The sequence below is a fragment of the Theobroma cacao genome, chromosome 9, assembly GCF_000208745.1.
Source record: "Theobroma cacao cultivar B97-61/B2 chromosome 9, Criollo_cocoa_genome_V2, whole genome shotgun sequence".
NCBI lineage: Eukaryota > Viridiplantae > Streptophyta > Magnoliopsida > Malvales > Malvaceae > Theobroma > Theobroma cacao.
This window is the reverse complement of record NC_030858.1, coordinates 35,035,720-35,054,721: the sequence shown is the minus strand read 5'-3', so window position 1 is coordinate 35,054,721 and position 19,002 is coordinate 35,035,720. Positions and strand designations below refer to the sequence as shown.

Genomic DNA, 19,002 nt, shown 5'->3' with positions numbered 1-19,002 from the left:
GTACATGTGCCATTAAGAAGAGACAATCTGTTGGGTTTACCTAAATGGCCCTTACATTTGGGGGGCCAATGCCTCACAATCATTTTTCATATTATCTGCTAATGGAGGGGTCATTATTCAGATTATGACTAATATATATATATATATATATATATATATATATAGATATATATATATAGAGGATTCCATCCATTAATAATAATAATAATCTTTTTTATGAACTCATTATAAACACTATTTCACAACATTTGCTAATTATCCTTGAGATACATAATGGACAATTACTAAGGCATGTATATTAATTTTGAAGTGGGTTCAATATATTTATTTGATTTATTGAAAATATTATTTTTATATATATTTTTTAGAAAGATAACAATGGGATTTATTAATAATCATAACTTAAAATAAAAAGTATATAACGTATATAAATATATTAAAAAATATAAAGATGTATTATTTTTAAATATTCTAAACTTGGGATTTTTATTCAAATCGTACTCTATCTTTTAAATTCAAGTGAATATTTGATAAAACTGTGAATGATTATGTGTGTGTAAGGTTAGCATTGTCGAAATTAAGGAGCCATAGCAATACATAAGATTCATGATTAGTATTGATAATCAGTGATAAAGCAATATAATTAACATTATGATCCAATTCATTAAATTCAGTTGGAGGTTGGTTTCGATGATTACGTGGATTGGGGAGTGACAAGCAACCTCCACGAAGGTGGATGGATGCTGGCCATAAAGTAGTCATCAAGACCTTAATCAGTTTAAGCTAGCAATTGGTCGGGTATTGAACTAACATTTTGACCTTAAAATAATCTTAATAATTAGTCACAATCACCATCATAAATAGATATATATATATATATATATAGACTACTATATGATTGAGCACTACTGACGCCTTCTGGCATTTGGCATTAGATTTTGAGTCAACCCATTTTCTTCAAATTTTTTATTGTATAATGATATGAACAATCCTTCCAAGTTCCATGCATGTAGGGTATGTATTTATATAAATATGGGTCTTAAGTTTATTTACATTGCCATTATGATTCACAGTTAAAATTGTAAAAGAATAGTTGAGTTAGATTGATAAGATGGGAAGCAATGATTAATACATATTAATTACTCTGAACCATTTCATTTAGATAAAAAAATATTTTATTGAAAATAGTTTCAAGATTGATGCATGTTAAAATTGACAAGCCGACGGAAATTGTCGAGTAGAAACGTATAGTGTTCCTTTCAAGGTGTTCACTCCCTTTCTTAAATGCAATTATTGCTTTGTAAGACTAAGGCATTTCACAATTTAAAAAAATAATAAGGAATTTGTTTACAATATATATATATATAGCTAAGATAAAACAGATAAGCATCGTTTTCCCAATTATGTTGGGTGGACTCAAACATACATGATTATAATGGGTGTTTTTTAATATATATCAATGTGTATGTATCAAAGTAGACTTAATTTAGATTTAAAACATGTTAGGGTTTTCTAAAAAGAAGGTAAGGGTGATCAATAACAACAAAAATATTGTCAAATTGAGCGAGAGAGAATATCATGTCAAACATTTTAAAATTAAGTAAAATACTTTCATATCACATTTGATATGTAAATGAATCTTAAAAAATTTATAAATGTGTGCGTTACATACCTTATCAAATTAAATTTTTTTTGTAAAAAAAATAATTTCGTATATTAAAAAAATATTCATAACAAGTTAAGATAGATAGGGAGTGTCATAAAGGTTGTGTTTGAATCTTAAAACATTTCTTTGTGCCATTCCTTCTTGGTTCAAGTTCATTAATTATTGTTCATGTTTTACATGTGATATTAATTAATTTTTCCAGGACTTTGATTTGTGGTGAGAAGAGTGTATCAACATAAAAGTTAGATGAGTTATTTCTAGTTTAGCCTAAATTTTCGAGACAATTGATTAGTCAATGAGCTTTTCAACAGGCTCGATTTTATAATATATAAAGTAGTAAAGTTTATACATTATGTTATATATAGTGCCAACGAGCGATGCTTTAATAAGCTAAACATTGCTTTACACTAATTAACATGATGGCTTTTTCTTGCAACCAACTTTTAATTAACACATCCAATCATAAACTTCATAAGTTAAACCCACCTTGCATTAAAATAAAAAAAGGAAGATGGCTTTAATAGCAACAGTTGGACAGTTATAATCATAGTAAATTTAGTAATAAATCACTTTGCTTTAGGCTAACCCATATTCCCAATTTTGAATCAACATTCTAACATTTGCCATTTGTCCTTAAAAAGTCAATCATTTCATTTTACTAACCAATTCTTGCCAACCTTGCTTCTAGAAGATTTATACATTAATGCTAACACCTTTTCTCCCCATATTCCAACCTACCCATGTATACCATTTTCATGTACTTTTTCTTGGTAACATCTTGCAGCAAAAGAAGGGTTGTTTTGGGTCATTTTTGGCAAAGTCTTGCAAAAAAACAAAAAAACCCAATGAAGGGTTGCATTTAATGGCTTGGATAGGAGATGGTTACGAGTTCAAATCGTACCAATAATTCGAGTACACGATTTTAATAAAAATGATACATTTTATATTGATTAAGCAATTGAATAATTTATTTATCATTGAATTTTGTAAAAAAAAAAAAACTCTTTTATTCAAAGATAATTTAAAAAAATTAAAAATTTGCATTCTAGTAATTGAAAATGAATAGACATTGAAGAAATTGGAAAAATATGGTTGCCATTCCTTAATTTGGTCATAGATGAAATCTTCTATCAATCAAACAAGTAGTATAGATTATCATGACAAACCAATTTGTAGGATAACTTGTGTATGAATAATAAGAGGAAAGAAAAAGATGTTACTACGAAAATGGAAACATAAGCAAGAAAGTTGATCCAACCTCATTATGTTGATTAAGACAATACTTAATTAAATAAAATTGAGATAAATATTTAATCTTAAAATAAACTTTGTAATACTAAAAAAGAGGGCTGTAGGCTTGTGGTACCTTTTTTTTTGAATTGCCGTTAACGCCACAACATTTACCGGTTAACGTCATCCTCCCTCGTTAGTCGAAATTCCATATTTGCCCTCCCCCTGCTTTATTTTGAAATTTCCAACCCATCGGGGAAAGAAAGAGAGAGGGAGGCAAAATTCCGAGATCACGAAAAAACGCCGCGTCGTTTTCTACACATCCCGTTAAATCCAAGATTTGGAAACTTTCATAATTAACCCCGGGAGAAAAGGACATTATCCACGCGTCGACTTCCTATTCGTCTTCGCCTTCCTGATTTTAAGACGTTAGTGTTACGGCAACATTTTATAGGCATCCATCAGACCGTAAAAAGTTAAAAACAAGCAAAAAAAAAAAAAGTAAAATCAAAAAAAGAAAAATGACGTGTCTCCTTTTTTTCATTAATTATTCATAAAACCTCGTCTTCCCTCTCTCTTCCTATTTCTCTCTTGTGTGTTCTTTCTCTTCACATTTTCTCTTTCCTTCTCTTTCTCTCTCTCTTTAGGTTTCGTTTCCTTTACTTCGAAATCAAAGAGCTCAAGCTTCTTCGGTACGTTTTTTTTCCTTCTCCTTTCTTTTTCGGTTCTTTGCTCCTTAAACGGTGCTGTTTCTTGTTGTTTCGATCTTCAGTTTTTGTATTTTTTGTTTTTTCCGAATGCTGATTTGGTAGTGCTGTTCGTTTCTCTTATTTGGTTGCCGAGAAATGTTAGGAAAAGAACGGAAAATTAATTTTGAATTTCTATGACATTGTATAAGGTTAATTCGTTTTTTTAACAGTTTTTTTGGATACTTTGGTTCGCGGGAGATGGAAAATTTGAGATTTGGAATTTTTTGTTATCTTTTTACATTTTCTCGGCGGCGAAACAAGGGATTAATCCATTTAATTAACTCAGATTACTGTTATTAGTCTGTGTTTGGTGGAGGTTGTTGTAAATAGTTTCCAGAATTACTGTGATTTCTATTCTTCTTCCTCATTTTGTCAACGGTGAAACTTAACATGGAGGAAATTTAATCTCAAGAATGTTTTAATTTTATGAAGAAAGTAAATTAGAAAAAAACTGAGATTCTTAGTTGTTGCAGAGTTTTCCGAAGATTGGGGGAGTTAATACGTGGTTTATTACTGTCCTCCTGTGTGTTTGCTTGAAGATTGATAGTGATGACCGTGATGGCCATGCTATTGCCGATAAATGATGATGAAGAAGAGATTTACTAGTTTAGGTGTGGATTGATTTTTTTGAAGGGGATCGTCTTCTACATGATTTTTTTTTTTGTAAATAAATGCGGTTTTTCATGTGTTTGAAGCAGATGGGTTGAAAGGGTTTGATAGTTTAAATTTTTGAGTAATATGGCTATTGCTGGTCTACACAATGTTTCTGTGCTTGATAATACTTTCCTAAGGGAGTCTCAGTCTCAAGCATCAAGAAGGCAGGAAAATGGCAGCACCCGGGCATCCTCACTCCTGCAGATGTGGCGGGAGCTTGAGGATGAGCATGTGGTTAGTCATGCTCAAGAGAGAGCTAGTGAAAGAATGCTCCAGCAAAGGAGTGATGACCTCTCATTGACTGATCTTTCAGATAGCCGAAATAGTGAACATAGTGGTGTTTCTGAGGATGTGAGCTTGAGTGAGAATGAGTTTGGACAATGGTCTCCAGATCGATTTGGGTCACAAAATGGGAATGAGGATTCTAGTAATTTTAATTTTGAACATTCATCTGATTTGGGGGAAGTTGAAAGGGAAAGGGTAAGGCAAATTTTTCGGGAGTGGATGAACAGTGGTGGCAGGGAACGTACATCTAATGTTTCCCGTAGGAACAACAGTTCAAGGGCCCAGTGGCTTGGTGAAACTGAGCAGGAGAGGGTCAGAATCATAAGGGAGTGGGTGCAAATGAATAGCCAGCAGAGAGGTGCTTGCGTTGACAATAGAGAAGAGCAAGCTGCTGATGTTGGTGGTCAAATTGAACGAGTTCTTGATGGATTGGTGGTTAACCAGAATGAAGGCCGAACTGAGCATGTGCGTAGGGGCATTCGTAAATTATGTGGCCGACAGGCCCTGCTTGATATGCTTAAAAAGGCTGAGAGAGAAAGGCAAACAGAGCTTCAGGGGTTATTGGAGCATCGGGCTGTATCAAATTTTGCACATCGCAACCGTATTCAGGTAGATGCATAAAAAGTCTTGCCATTTTTGTTTGGTGGCTATTGTCTTTATCTGTTCACATGACGTGCATGTCTATCCAAAATTTCAAACAAAAAGAAAGACAAAAAAAAAAAAAAACTCGATATAAGGTAGATGATAATTTGGTAGTTTTGGTCTTATAGATTCTCATAGGTAATTGAAATGCTTTTTGCGTAGTTTTGAAAGCTGTTGGACTGGTCTAAAGCACAAGGTACACCTTTACGTGCAATGGGACTGTTAGTTGCTTTGATTGCTCTGATGGCTTAAAAGTCATTTTTTAAGTGTAATACATGCTCTAACAACAAACGGAAGTGTTAGATGTGTGATTATTGATTTATACTTTCCTGTTAAAATTTTTGAAAATAACAAGATTAAGTCTAAATATCATACTAACCAGGGTAGAAGTTGAATGACATAAAGAATATAATTTTGAATCAAGAGTAGAATTCTTATTTTCGGTCAAACTAGGAATGCTAGCATGGCTGTCTCAACTACTTGCTTTGTCATTTTCCTATAGTTGTTGATGTTTTCTTTTAGCTTTTTCAGGAAATTAAATGGTTTATATATTATAACACTGAAGAGCAATTTGTCAACCTATTGACTATTTCCATTGCTGCTAAAAGGCTGTCAGAAATTTTAAAAATGTTTTTGGATCTTCTATACATGTCCTTCTTGTTGTTTGAAGGCAACTGTAGTTTGGCTTAGCTTGGCATTGGTAGCTTTAAATCAAGTGTCTTTATACTTCCTAGTGTTAATTGCTAACCTTTTGGGTGTCTTACCATCTTGATTAAACATGGACTGCTTTTACTGGCATTTATTTGTTTCCTAATCACTTCCTTGTTTTCTTTTTGCAGTCATTATTGAGAGGTAGATTTTTGAGAAATGACAGAATGGCTGAAGGTGACAGATCTACCTCCATTGCAGCCAGTGAATTAGGCTTATTAAGACAAAAACAGACTGTATCTGGTCTAAGGTACTTCATTCCTTATTTCATTTAAATAAAAAAGTTCTTTATTCAACAAAGTTCATCTTATGCTACATTCTGAGACAGTTCCACTCTTTTTGCTTTCTGTAGTTTTTTGTACACATCTTTTATTATATGGAACTTGATTTGAGCAAAATTTTAAGCAATAGGAACTTGAACTGCTTAGTATGTGCTGTCAATTTGTCCAGCAGAGCAATGTAGTTTCTGTCTTATTACTTCCATATTTACCTCACTTTTTATGAAAACCCAAAGCTGCATTTAGATTCTTGAATCTAAAAGAAGGGATTTGGATCTCAAATTTAGTTTGGACCTTTCACTGAAGTTTAAAATTATGTCCCTTCCAATGATTTAACTCTAATAACTCACCAAGATTCTGGCCTGCAAGAAAGAAACTTCTTGGAAATATTAAGGATGTTGAAATTTGTAAAGCTATTGGTGAATGTTTTTAGCAATGTGATAAAGAGGTTAAGATTGTAAATGCTAGTACTTTGCACACGTTTTCAGTCTATTATTCAAGTTGGAGAACTTGCACCCCTGATGATTTTAGTCTGTTAAGATATGAATCATTGGTATGGCTGCTTGATTTTGAATGATTAGTGGTGAATATTTGTTTCATCTATAATATCTAAATTTGTTGTACCAGGATGTGGCCCTATGTTTCTAGGTGTGATATCTGTTTTTTTTCCAACCCCTTTTTTTACCTTATAGGGGGCGGTTGGTTGGTCTGGACGTAGGACCTTTTACACTCTCATTTGCAAGTGAGCTTGTGCAAGTAATCTAGACTTCAGAGTCCATTGGAATAGCTTCCAAACTTCGGGGAACTGGGTACTTGACAAACCTTTAGAGTGTATAGACATTCTTCATTTGATTTAACTATTTTTTTGTGTAGTTTAGTGAATGTTGCATTATTTACCTGGGATGGGGGAGGTCCCTCATAAATGATAAAATGACAGGGTCTAATTGTAGATTCAACTTTATAGGTGTTTTTTGGCCAATCATTTTATTGATTGTTGGATTTATGATTGCGTTTGTAATTAGTTATCAATGGCTTGCTACTAGTATGAGAATGTTATGCCAATGAGAGAGGCTAGATTACAAAAAATAGAATTTTTTGCTCATCTTTTTTTTGGAAGTAGCTTGACTAAACCTGCTTGGAGGACTTTTTGGATACTTAGTGGAAGTTCGCAAGGATGGTTAAGGTTGAATTAGATAATAAGTTTTCAATCCCTTATCCATTTTATTTATATGATGTCATTTTTTCACCGTCTGGCAGTAACATTATGGAAACTGTGTCTTGTAGCAGGGAAGGGTTTTTCTCCAGACTGGATAATTCTGGTTGTGGTCCTGCAAGCGGTAACCGCTCTGAGACATCATCTACTGCTGACACTAATGGTAATAGAAATGAACAGAACCAAGTAAATAACTCACATGAAGTCATAGATGGATTAAATGGCCAATCTGAACATGAGAATGAGGAAACTGATAACCAAAGGTTTTTGGATGGTAGAACTGATTTAGAGGGTGATGTTGTTGAAGATTTAAGTTGGCAAGAAACTTCTGCTCGTGTAGAAGAGTGGCGGGAACAAGTTTCTGAGAGTGTGGTTAGAGACTGGCAGTGGTCGGCCAGTGTTGAGTCTAATGAAAGCAGAGATGTTATTGGACAAGTCTTGGATAGGGACTGGCAACAAAATCTTGCTAATGAGTCGCCCCTTGAAGCTTTGCAGAATGAATCTGGAGAACTTATTCATCTACGAGAAGATATTGAAGCATCTTATGAACATTCTCCCCAAGATCGTGAGAGAAGTGGGGCATCTGGGTTAATGAATGACATAGAAAATTTGGAAAGCAATCCAGTCGAAAATATTGGTGGGCAAGAATCTGCTTCTCAAGTTGAACAATGGCAGGAAGAGGATCAGGAAAATGAGGAAGTGCACTGGCAGGGATCTAGTGTTGAGTATAACGAGTTGATGGATGGTAATGAAGAAGCCTCTGACATGCCTCGTGAGGATGGTGGGAATGAAGATGGAGTTTATGATCAGCTGCAAGAAGCTCTGGATGCACAACATGAGGATGGTGGCTTGCATGAGACTACACGGAATTGGTTGGAAGGGTCTTCTAATCAAGAACCTGTTACAATGGGAAGGACAGACACATTTTATTTTCCTGATGATGATAATGTATACAGTATGGAACTGAGGGAACTCTTAAGCAGGTGTGAATTCTATAACTGTTGGGTGTATGAAATTTGATTTTTTAATTCATTGTTTTCTGAACTATATCATTTTTAATTTTTTAGGAGAAGTGTGTCTACTCTTCTTCGTAGTGGTTTCCGTGAGAGTCTTGACCAGTTGATACAATCATATGTGGAAAGGCAAAATCATGCTTCTATTGACTGGGAGCTACATGAAACATCACCTACTCCTGCATCACTTGAACAAGATCTAGAACAGCAAAGCAGGGATCAGAATGAGGGTCAGGGGGATGCAGTTGAGGGTCCTCCACTTGCCCTTCCTTCACCCAGGATGCCACCTACGCAGCCACTCTGGGACCAGGATTCACACCATTATAATTGGGCACCGCATGATATGCATCAGCGCTTTGGCATTGTACGTCCATTTCTTCGTCTTGCTTGCAACTTGATTCTTTTCTCAATTATCTTTTGAAAAGTTGATTAATCTACTATCCCCGTTTTTTAATAGATACTTCTGATAAAAAGCTGATATTTCCCTCAAAAGCATCTTATTTCTTTATTTGTTATGTTATCTCAAATGTTGTTTGATATTGCTAACATTATTATCACAGAATAATTGTGCCTTCTTGGTGAAAATTTAGCTAGGCTGATCTAAATAATATATGTTTTAGGACAGCAAACTGCAAAATGCTTCCTCTCACTTTTGAACAGCCAAACTGCAAAATACTTCCTGCTATCTTTGGAGAGTGAAACACTTCCGGTTCGTCATGCTTCATTTGCAGTTCACTGGATACCAGTATTTAGTATATGACTAATTTTGAAGGGGACTACTCTTTAGGTGCTTAAATCTGTTCAACTACTTTTCTTTTGGTCTCCATTTTAATTGAGTTTTTGCTGCTAATTGGTTCAGGAGTGGGAGATTGTTAATGATTTGAGGATTGACATGGCTAGGCTGCAGCAAAGGATGAATAACATGCAGAGAATGCTAGAGGCCTGCATGGATATGCAACTTGAGTTACAGCGGTCAATAAGACAGGAAGTTTCTGCTGCACTGAACCGTTCAGCTGGTTCACAAGGTGTCTTTCTTCTTTCCTTGCATATCTGCTAGCTTGTGTAATAGTTCCTTAAGGAGTATTGCAGGGAAGTGAATCACCCCCTCTTCTTTCTCTATCTCAAGAAGCTCTATTTCTCTTGATTACTGTCATCTATCCTCAGGAGGCTCTACTTGTCCTGATTACTCTTATTTATCCTCAAGAAACTCTGACATTGGATTAAACTGCTGATTTTTCATGTTGTAACAAAATGGTTTTCTTCGTTCTATAATGAATTTGAAACTTTTCTCATGCCAGCATTTGTTCATTTTGCTTTCTTGTTCTTTCTGTTTGTTAATCATTGCGTTGATCTGCTGCAGGGGTGATTGATGACAGCTTGCCCAAGGATGCAGCTAACTGGGATAATGTGAGGAAGGGAATCTGTTGTACATGCTGTGAAGGCAATATTGATTCATTATTGTACAGGTAAAGCTTATCAAGTTTACCCTCCAGTTTCATATAGAATTGAGGCCTATAGAGCCCAAAAAATGCCAAGTCACTTTGCAATGTGATCTTATTTCTTTTCATTTCTGTTTCATATTGTTACAGATGTGGGCACATGTGCACATGCTCAAAGTGTGCCAATGAGTTGGTCCAAGGTGGAGGAAAGTGTCCAATGTGTCGGGCACCAGTAGTTGAGGTCATCCGTGCTTACTCAATCCTTTAATATGAAGAGTATATTTATATAATAAAAAAAAACAAAAGAAAATAGAAAAATCTGGATTAACAATCGTAGAATCTTTCATCAGTTTTTGCTCCTGGTTCACTCCAGGTATCTTCCATTTTCTCTTCTTTTCTTCTTTATTTTCCCCCTTTTTTCCCCTTCTTGGGCCCCTTGCCGTGATTTGATAATATACAGTACATAAATTGAGTGTATGATTGAAACAGAAAATGTCATCTTTAATTCATTATATTACTAATCCGAATAAACTCGAGTGTGAGATTGTCAATTATATCTATACATTTTATGATGAATCCTGGCAATGAGATTGAGATGACTTTATCTTGCAGTGTAAATTTCAATAATTGATTCTTAGCTGAACAGGGAAGCATACCTGCTAGGGTCATAGTTTGTAGCATAATTCTAGTTAATCCATTCTCACCTCTTTTTTTACCCTGGTTCCACACCTTTTGTGATTAGTTTATTTCCTTCGGTGAAAGTGCTTTTGCTTTGGTTGATAGACATTTTCTTCTGGCAATTACCGTCGAAAGCTCCTGCTGAAGAACTGTTTAAAAAGATCCTAAGAACAATTGCAAGAAACCCTATTTCATGCAAATTGTAAATTGTCATTGGATCATGTGATTTGCTATTATTTTTTCCCAATATAGATAACAACATATTACCGTCCTTTTCTTGTTGAGACTTGTTTTTGTATGGTGTAGTGGTTTGTTTTTGTTTTTGTGATCACAATTGTCCATAAGATTTGACTTTTATTGGAGGGCAGAAACGTGAAGGATTAGTCATTTATGCTTTTGGTCTGATTTTTGTCTCGATACGATGATTATTGATTAGATACCGACATGCATCAAGTCTTTGCACCAGTCATCGGTGTCAACTAACAGCACGCCACCGCTCATGGTTTCACCGAGCTGGTTAATTTCCTTTTTCACTAAGTATATAATGAAAGAGTTGAAAACCAAGTAGAAAGGAGCAAATATTAAGAAAAGTAGATAAGGCCAAACAATTTCCTTTCTTTAATACTTGATGATTCTCTCAAACAATTTGCAATCACTTTCTCCATTTCGTTGTATGGCTAAAGACAGGAACTTACAAACAAAATTAATCAAAAACGAATCACGAAACCCCTAGATGACCTTTGAAAGAATTTAGCTGTTAACACCTACACGTGCCACCTTGAACGTATCAAAAACTGAATGTCCTTTGCAACATTGCTCGTTGTCCTAACCTGGGGCAACTACTCGTTCTCATCACCCTTGATGTTGTTCCCATCACCATACACGTGTCATTGATGTCAACCGCAGAAAACTCACTTACACCCTGATCGATTCTCTCCTGCATTACACCCTCTCCAGCACCGCCCTTGATCTCTAACAACCTGGTCCCTCTACAAACGGGGCACGACACGTGGGAGGTGAGCCAGGTGTCGATACATTCCACGTGGAAAACATGTTCGCAACACGGTATCGTTTTAACGCATTCCTTCTCTTCGAACTCGCTCAGACAAATGGCGCAGTCTATCTGGTACTTCGCGTCCCCATGGTAAGAATACACCGGCAAGGATCCAACGGTTGTTGGGTCAAGTCCTTTACGTGGAGTTGAGACATGATGACGATCGGACGGCAATGATAACGTGTCAAGTGAGCCACCACGGTAACGTCTTCTACGAGAGAGATGGGCTGTTGGTTCTTCAGAGAAACGACGAATATAGATAGAGAAAAAGCCCATGAAGAAGAGAGCTGTGAGGAGAACGACTATGGTGAGAGCCATGGAGGAGTCAAAAGGATCGTTTTGTTGGGGCAGCTTTTTAGAGGAGGACAGCGGTGATGAGGTGGAGTTGGTGGTGGTGGGGCGGTGGTGGTGAAGTGGTGGAGATGGTAATGAGGTGGCGGAGTAGGGAAGGTCATCGTAGAGGAAGAGTTTCCGGGAGTAGAATTTCATTGAAGTTGAGAAAAGAGAGCGTTGAACTGTAAACTTTGCTTCGTTAGTACTGTTATTATTATTGTTTTGAATGAAGGGGTATCCTCATATATAAACGAAGATAAATTTCAAGGATAAGGGGGGTAAGGTGGGCGGTCCGAGTCATCAAGAGCGAAGGTGATGTAACACTGATGGAACTAGGCTATCGATTGGGATAAAGGTCCCACATTTTTTATTATTTTTTCTTTCTTGTAAGATTTTTTATTACTAACATAAGGTTGCAGCAAATTATTTCATGCATTTAATTATCTTAATTTCAGTTATTTATGCTTGAAAGTCAAAATTAAAGTGTCGGATAACTTAATAAGAATGTGTTAGGTATATGTTTTTCCCTTTTGGTCTTTGGAATTTGGTTTCAAATTTCAATCACGAATAATGTACATCTCAAAAAAAAAAAAACCAAATGATTAAGATTTGAATAAAGAAAAAGCAATTATGTTTTGATTATTGGTAGTAAATTAAACCTTAGTTATATGGACTTATATGACTCAAAGTTCTAATTATTTGCTTGAATGTAATAAAAAGATAATAACTTATTTAAATTTTTTTAAATAGCTTAGAAAATTTTCTAATATATTATATCTATTTTTTTAAATATTCTCTATTCTTTTGTTCACTATTGAATTTTAAGAACTTGTTTGGCTTGATTTTTTTTAGTTTAAAAGTTATTATGAAATTTTTATGAAAAATAATATATTTTAAAATTAAGTTAAATCTATTTAAAAAATTTACTTTTATGAGTTCTATTTTATAGATAAGTTGTTTGACAAAACAACTTATATAAACTTTAATTTTAATTAAAATTATTATAAAAATATTTAATGAATAACTTTCTGTTAATAATAAATTTTTTATTTATAATGAAAAAAAGTTAATTTTGTTTTTTAATTTGTTTAAAATAAAATTTTAAAAATATAAAAAATAGTTTTATATAATATAAAATTTATAATTTATAACAAATCATATAAAAATAAAAACAGATAATATTGAAATTATTTTTTAAGACAAACTTGATCTTGCCGACGCTGTCATCTAGAGTGTAATAGATTGCTTACCTTATTCTTAATACATAATTCTTCTACTATATTATTTTAGATATGCTACGTGTCCATTTGAATATTTAGTCTCAAAGCTTGCTGCCACAACCGTCAATCATTTTACCTTTAATTCGACTATTTGCATGTTCAACAATAGTACTAGTCTTATTTAACTTCTGCAGAAAGAAAAAGAGGGTGAACTCAAGAAACAGTATAAAGAGGGAAAGAAAAAGGTCAAAGTACAACAAAGACTTGTGCTTGTCATGGATGCTGCCTAATTAATTGCATGGTGGGTTTACAAATATGTTTTACTTAAACTAATTAAAAGTTAATGATCCCAAACTTGAGGATGGGAAAAAGGGTGATGAGAGAGTTTGTAAGCCATTATTATTCTTTTCTAGGATGCTTACTAAGGCACCTGATCAAGTAATCTCACCAAGCAAACCAGCACAGGAACAAGAGGACAAGACTAAAAAGTAGCGTAGAAGCAGCAGTAGAAAGCATGTCCACTCACAAGGGACATGTACCAGACAGCAAAACAACAAACTGAAGGCTTCGTAGAAACCCAACCAAACTGGCCACAAACTGACAATTACAACCCCCTTTCGATTATGGTACAAAAACAAAATGCAAAGGGGCCAGCAAGGAACATCAAACCTAAAATCTAGCAGCATCCTAGAAGAGTGGTTATGCTGTTAATTACATTACAACAAAGTAAAAAAACCAGCAATAGTTAATTCAACTTGGGCCGTTTCCCATTGTAGGATGCGTAGTTAGTGACAGCTTTACTGCCTTCTGCCACAGCATGTTTTCCGAGCTCTCCAGGCAAAACTAATCTCACCGCCCCTTGAATCTCCCTTGGAGACAGTGTCCTTCTTTCGTTGTACTTGGAGAGCTTGGTCGCCTCATCTGCAATCCTCTCGAACATGCCATTGATCAGGCTGTTAATCACTGACATTGCCTTGGAGGAAATCGCCATCCCTGGATGAACCTGCTTTAGTATCCTGAACACGTATGTCTTGTACGCTTCATTGCCATCGAATTCTTTTCTCTTCCCTCTCTTTCTCTTGCGGTTTTCATTGCTCTCTTTCCCTTCTCGAGTCTCCCCGTTCTTTTCGTCTTTTTTCTCTTCTCCTTCTTGGGCCCCTGTCTTTTCCTTCCTTTCAGCTTCTTTCTTTAGTGGAGGCTCTTCTACTTCCAAAGCTTTGCTTGCTTCTTCGCTTGCTTCTTCTGAGGCTATGGAGGGCTCATTGCCTGGTTCTTTCGCAGGTTCTTTTTGCGCTTTGTCTTTGCTTGGTTCTTCAGTAGGAACTTGCTCTGGCTCCTGTCCTTTTTGCACTTTGTTTTTGCCTGGCGCTTCCACTGGAATTTGAACTGTGTGCGGTTCTTTTTGCGCTTTGTCTTTGCTTAACCCTTCCAACAGAAATTTCAGTTATTATCCTTTCTTCGTCGTACGCTATGTCTTCAACAGGAACCGTCTTCATTGGTTCTTGTTCACCACGGTCTCCCTCTGGTTGTTGAACTACAGCTACTTGAACAGTTTCTTGAACAATTTTCTTAGTAGATCTCACTACAACATTTGCTCGACGCTTGGGAGCCATTCTCTTATCTAATGTTACTTTCCTTTCCTTTTCTTTTTCCTGTAATATTCGTTTCTCCTCACTCTTCTGCAAATCAAAGTCAAAAGTGGATGATTGATTGCATGGAAGTAACTCATACCAGTCTTGGACATGGCTAGAGAGTGACATGTGGGAGGGCGGATGTCACCCTGTCAAGCTGTTGCAGTTTTCAATAGCTACGTGCGGGTAAAAGTAAAAAGCATTTTCTGCAAAGTGAAGATGAAATGGTAAGATATTTCTGGACGGATATTCCGAGACTGGCCATAATTGGAGTGTTCCAGATTTCTAGTGATGTACTATAATTTTTCAATCTATCTTTTGAGCAAAAGGAATATTGTGTTGCAGAAAGGGCAAACATGAAATTAAAAATGAGAAGACAAAGGAACTTGTCTTCCAACTTCTTATTCAATTCAAGTTAAATTTTTATTCTTCTCTTTAGAAGTTTAACTAGCTAGCCTTTCAAACTATTTTGCTTCCATACACCAGTGTACCTTGATGAACACTAAAAATATCCCCTGTAGAGGCTTCTGGTGTCCTGCAGCTTGGGTTTCGGGTATTAAAGTGACTCCATTAACAGATTTTGCCAACGATAAATCAAACTCTTCAATGAGCAGATTCTGCTCCAATGTCAAGTTTTAATCAGAGAACCAATCACACGCTAAGATCAAGGAAAATATCAGCTGAACTTTAGGAAGACTTTGTGCTAACTGCACTGATATAGGAATCGATAATTGCTGCCCTTCTATTATCTGTAACATGAATTATACATATATACACCTCTGTAAAGTGATTGATATATTGTAAAATCCATTTCTGCTATAATTTGTATACCCGGCTCTGTGACACTCACTGTCATTAAGTCTTAAAAGACCATTTGTTGCATACTATTTGCTTAATGGAAATACATTAATTACAAAAAGGATAAAAGGGCATAGCACCATTCTCCTCTAGATGTGCAGCAAGGATTTTGAGCAATGAACCTATCGCTGCAGGAGCTGAAGCTTTGCTAAACTTACTGTTCCTATGACTTCGAGAGGGACTTAAATCTTCTGTTTTTAATCATTCAAAGGTGATCTCCCCAATACGTCACCCCAATATGTCACCCTTCAATGTCCCCAATCTTTCCAAGCTTACTGCTATCAGGATTAATCAATTGCTCTGATCATAATCATGGTTTCAGACAAGGCAAAGAAACTACTCTCCCATTTCACTCTTTTGTTTCGATCACACAATCCTGATTCTAAAAGAGAGATAAGATTAAATACAAACGTCAACAATTTGAAAGCCATGTGCCCAAGTGAAACATTGTAAAAAGAATGAAAATAATTTGAGGAAGTTGCTCTATAATAGTCTTAAATTTGGCATTATTAATTCTCATTGTAAAATGCCATGTGTCATGTTCATGTCAAACGTAATCTAGAGTGGGGGAAAATACTACTAATAAGAAACAAAACAGAAACAAAGAAGGGGGAAGGTACATTACTTGGCTTCATGAAAGATTGCAAAATCTAAAACAGTCACAACCCGGACTCCCCCCTCGATCAGTACAACTGGAAAATATCCCTTAGTAACCAGAATCCTATGCGTTGAGAATCTACGTTACTACGCACATATCATAACAAATAGAGAGGGAACAAAGGGAAGATTGGAAGCTTTTAGAGGAAAATGAGTTCTCATTTTTGAGAGCAGATTGACGTGGTTGGCCCTCCCTTCGAATGGAGCTGAGTGCCAGAAACGACGCATATTCCTGCCAAACTATGCCATTGGCCCCATAAATCAAACCCAAAGTCAGTGCCAGATTTCTATATTCTGGTGTGCCAGGTACAGTCTTGTCCTTGTCAATTCTTTTGGAGCACTTCGACCCAATCCCTTTGCAAATAGGTACAATTCGACCACGTGCGTGTTGTGTTTTGGATAAAAAATTTCTCATTTCATTTATCCAAAATTTTTAGGTGTCGACATTGCTATATATTGAATCCTCCAACTAAGTCTTACAGTGCAATTTTTACCATTGATGATGGATGATAGAATTATGAGTATTGAATCTCTGATGAATGCCAGATATCAAGCAAGCAACTTCCTTGATTCTTCGAATAATATTATGTTCTTCTGGGTGTGGCCAAGAGAGAGCATGGAGACAGACATTGGATGGTTTACCCTGTGTCTTCGTACTCTTTTGAACAAATTTGTGAGGGGAAGAAATACTTGGACACGTACAGGGAGGCCACACCACATGCTCATTGCTTGCAAAAACAAAATTTAACTCAAATTTTGGGGTTTAAATAATGTCATATGCTCAGACATATGGGATTGTTTTCAAGTATTTTGAAAGAATATTAAAAAAATACACACATATATATATTTAGTAATTATATTTGGTGATCTAAACATTGATAACAAGCCAAACGGCAAATCTTATCAATAAACATGAAGGAATATTGGGCATAGGTATGGCAAAATAGCTTGTCCTTATTAGGTTTTGTGCTACCCTAGCTATTTTCTTAATATATATATATATATATATATATATATATATATATATATATATGTGTGTGTGGTGGGGGGGTACGGTTAATATATATTTCTTTCTTCAATTTTTTATATTAAAAATGTCTTAATATTATGTTATTTTACCATATAAGATATTTTTATATTTTAAATTTATAAATATAATAAAATCAAAAACTTTTTTTAAACTCTGTAAAAGTCAGTTAGAAATAAAGAATGTGAGAAGGAGGGAAAGATTAACCTAGCTAATTATATAAAAAGACAGAAGTTAACTAGAGTTCCTCTAGGTTGCTCACCTTTTGCTATACAAACTAATAAATCTTCAGAAAGAGACAAATAAGTTCCTCCCTTTCTTTCTTCCGCCAAAGTAATTATAGGCCTTGACCTTGGTGCGCCGGCCGGTACCTTGCCATGATCAGTGTGTGAGCAAGACCTTCATATCAGGAAGCCTATATGTTCCTTTCTTTATACGAAATTCAACTTTCAAAGTATGCATCATTTTGAAATGCTATGCCTCTTTCCATTTGTCTAATTAAGTTTACATCCATCTCCGTATACTCTATTCCCTTTAGGTGTAAGAAGTTTTCTTCTATCTACCAGTACCATTTCTGGAATTTACATGCAACAATATGCCATCCAGAAATGAAGAAAGAATCAGAATTTTGATAGCAAAATCACAGGAATTAATGAAACAAAGCCACCTTGAATTATTATTATTATTATTATTATTGTAATTTCTCACAGTATTTGCAATAGATAAATATGAATAAGAAGAGTAACAGCAGGAAAATTCAGTAGGACATGAAGGATATATATAGGTAAGTAAGCAACTCCCCCAAGAAAATTCGACATCGAAAATTTACATGGTGATGAGAGATCAATTTCAAGCACTCCTACATCTCCTCTTGATGCTACGAGAGTTAACAGTAACTGGCTCAGAATTGGATCGAAAAAACGACTCTACCTCCTCACTTCTCTTGGTTTCGAAGAACTGCGACTCCGACAATTTTCTCTTGTGGGAATTCGGTCCCACTTTCTTCTTGGGTGTTGGTGGGCAGCTTTGAATGGCTGGTATCTTGTGATCACTCGAAGTTGGCGTTTTGCACTCTTCTTCAACATCTTTCCTCGATGCCACCGCTTCTTCTTCTCCTCCTCCTCCTCCATCTTTTTCAAGCCCTTGTTCTTCTTTTCCTTCTTCTTCTTCTTGCTGTTGTTCACGTTTTTGTAGACTTTCTTGAAGATTATTATCATGGTGATCCTTGGACATGGAGGTCAAAGGTGAATATTAGCTATATAGCAATAGTTAGGTATGAATTCTAGGAAAATCGAAATAGTATGTTTGGAAAGAGAGAAAGAGAGAGAGAATTTTTTTTTGAAATTTGCAGCCTTGTAACTTGATTTTCTTTCTTATCTTTTGAAACAACTTATTGTCTAATGTCTACTCAAAATTTCCGCACCTTCACTTCTTTTGTATTTTTCCCGTCTTTATACGTACCCTCTCTTCCACGTCATTTCTGCCTTTGGAATTCTCCCCTTCGTTCATTTAGACAGTCCCTAGACACGACAAAGCAGTGATCCTGTTACAAATGACTGCCCACCGAAAATATGTTACTGCAAAGAAAGGAAACTTTACAATATTATATTCATACTTCTTATATAGACGGTCCAATCCCAAAATGAATGGTTATAAATTGACAGTCA

The 19,002-nt window shown here is 35.4% G+C and overlaps 4 protein-coding genes across 5 annotated transcripts; 1 reads left to right on the top strand and 3 right to left on the bottom strand.

The window, feature by feature from the left end:
* Positions 3,506-10,488, top strand: LOC18590450. 2 transcript variants are annotated; one of them, XM_007015983.2, is made up of 8 exons: positions 3,506-3,588; positions 4,119-5,193; positions 6,066-6,184; positions 7,500-8,408; positions 8,493-8,802; positions 9,298-9,463; positions 9,799-9,904; positions 10,028-10,488. In XM_007015983.2, exons 2-8 carry the CDS (start codon positions 4,384-4,386, stop codon positions 10,143-10,145), a joined length of 2,538 nt encoding a protein of 845 aa, XP_007016045.2. In that variant the 5' UTR covers positions 3,506-3,588; positions 4,119-4,383; the 3' UTR covers positions 10,146-10,488. The 2 variants fall into 2 exon arrangements, with proteins under 2 accessions (XP_007016045.2, XP_017983530.1); XM_018128041.1 differs by having other exon boundaries at positions 7,497-8,408.
* LOC18590449 (RING-H2 finger protein ATL57) lies at positions 11,137-12,165 on the bottom strand. Its single transcript, XM_007015979.2, has one exon. The coding sequence runs from the start codon at positions 12,096-12,098 to the stop codon at positions 11,343-11,345; it is 756 nt and encodes a 251-aa protein (XP_007016041.2). The 5' UTR covers positions 12,099-12,165; the 3' UTR covers positions 11,137-11,342.
* Positions 13,645-15,349, bottom strand: LOC18590447 (histone H2B.2). The gene is given in 2 exon segments (XM_007015977.2): positions 13,645-14,591; positions 14,593-15,349. Coding segments are annotated over 2 exon segments (1,014 nt in total). The 5' UTR covers positions 14,923-15,349; the 3' UTR covers positions 13,645-13,907.
* Positions 17,989-18,759, bottom strand: LOC18590445 (cyclin-dependent protein kinase inhibitor SMR2). The gene has a single exon (XM_007015975.2). It carries the CDS (start codon positions 18,566-18,568, stop codon positions 18,185-18,187), a length of 384 nt encoding a protein of 127 aa, XP_007016037.2. The 5' UTR covers positions 18,569-18,759; the 3' UTR covers positions 17,989-18,184.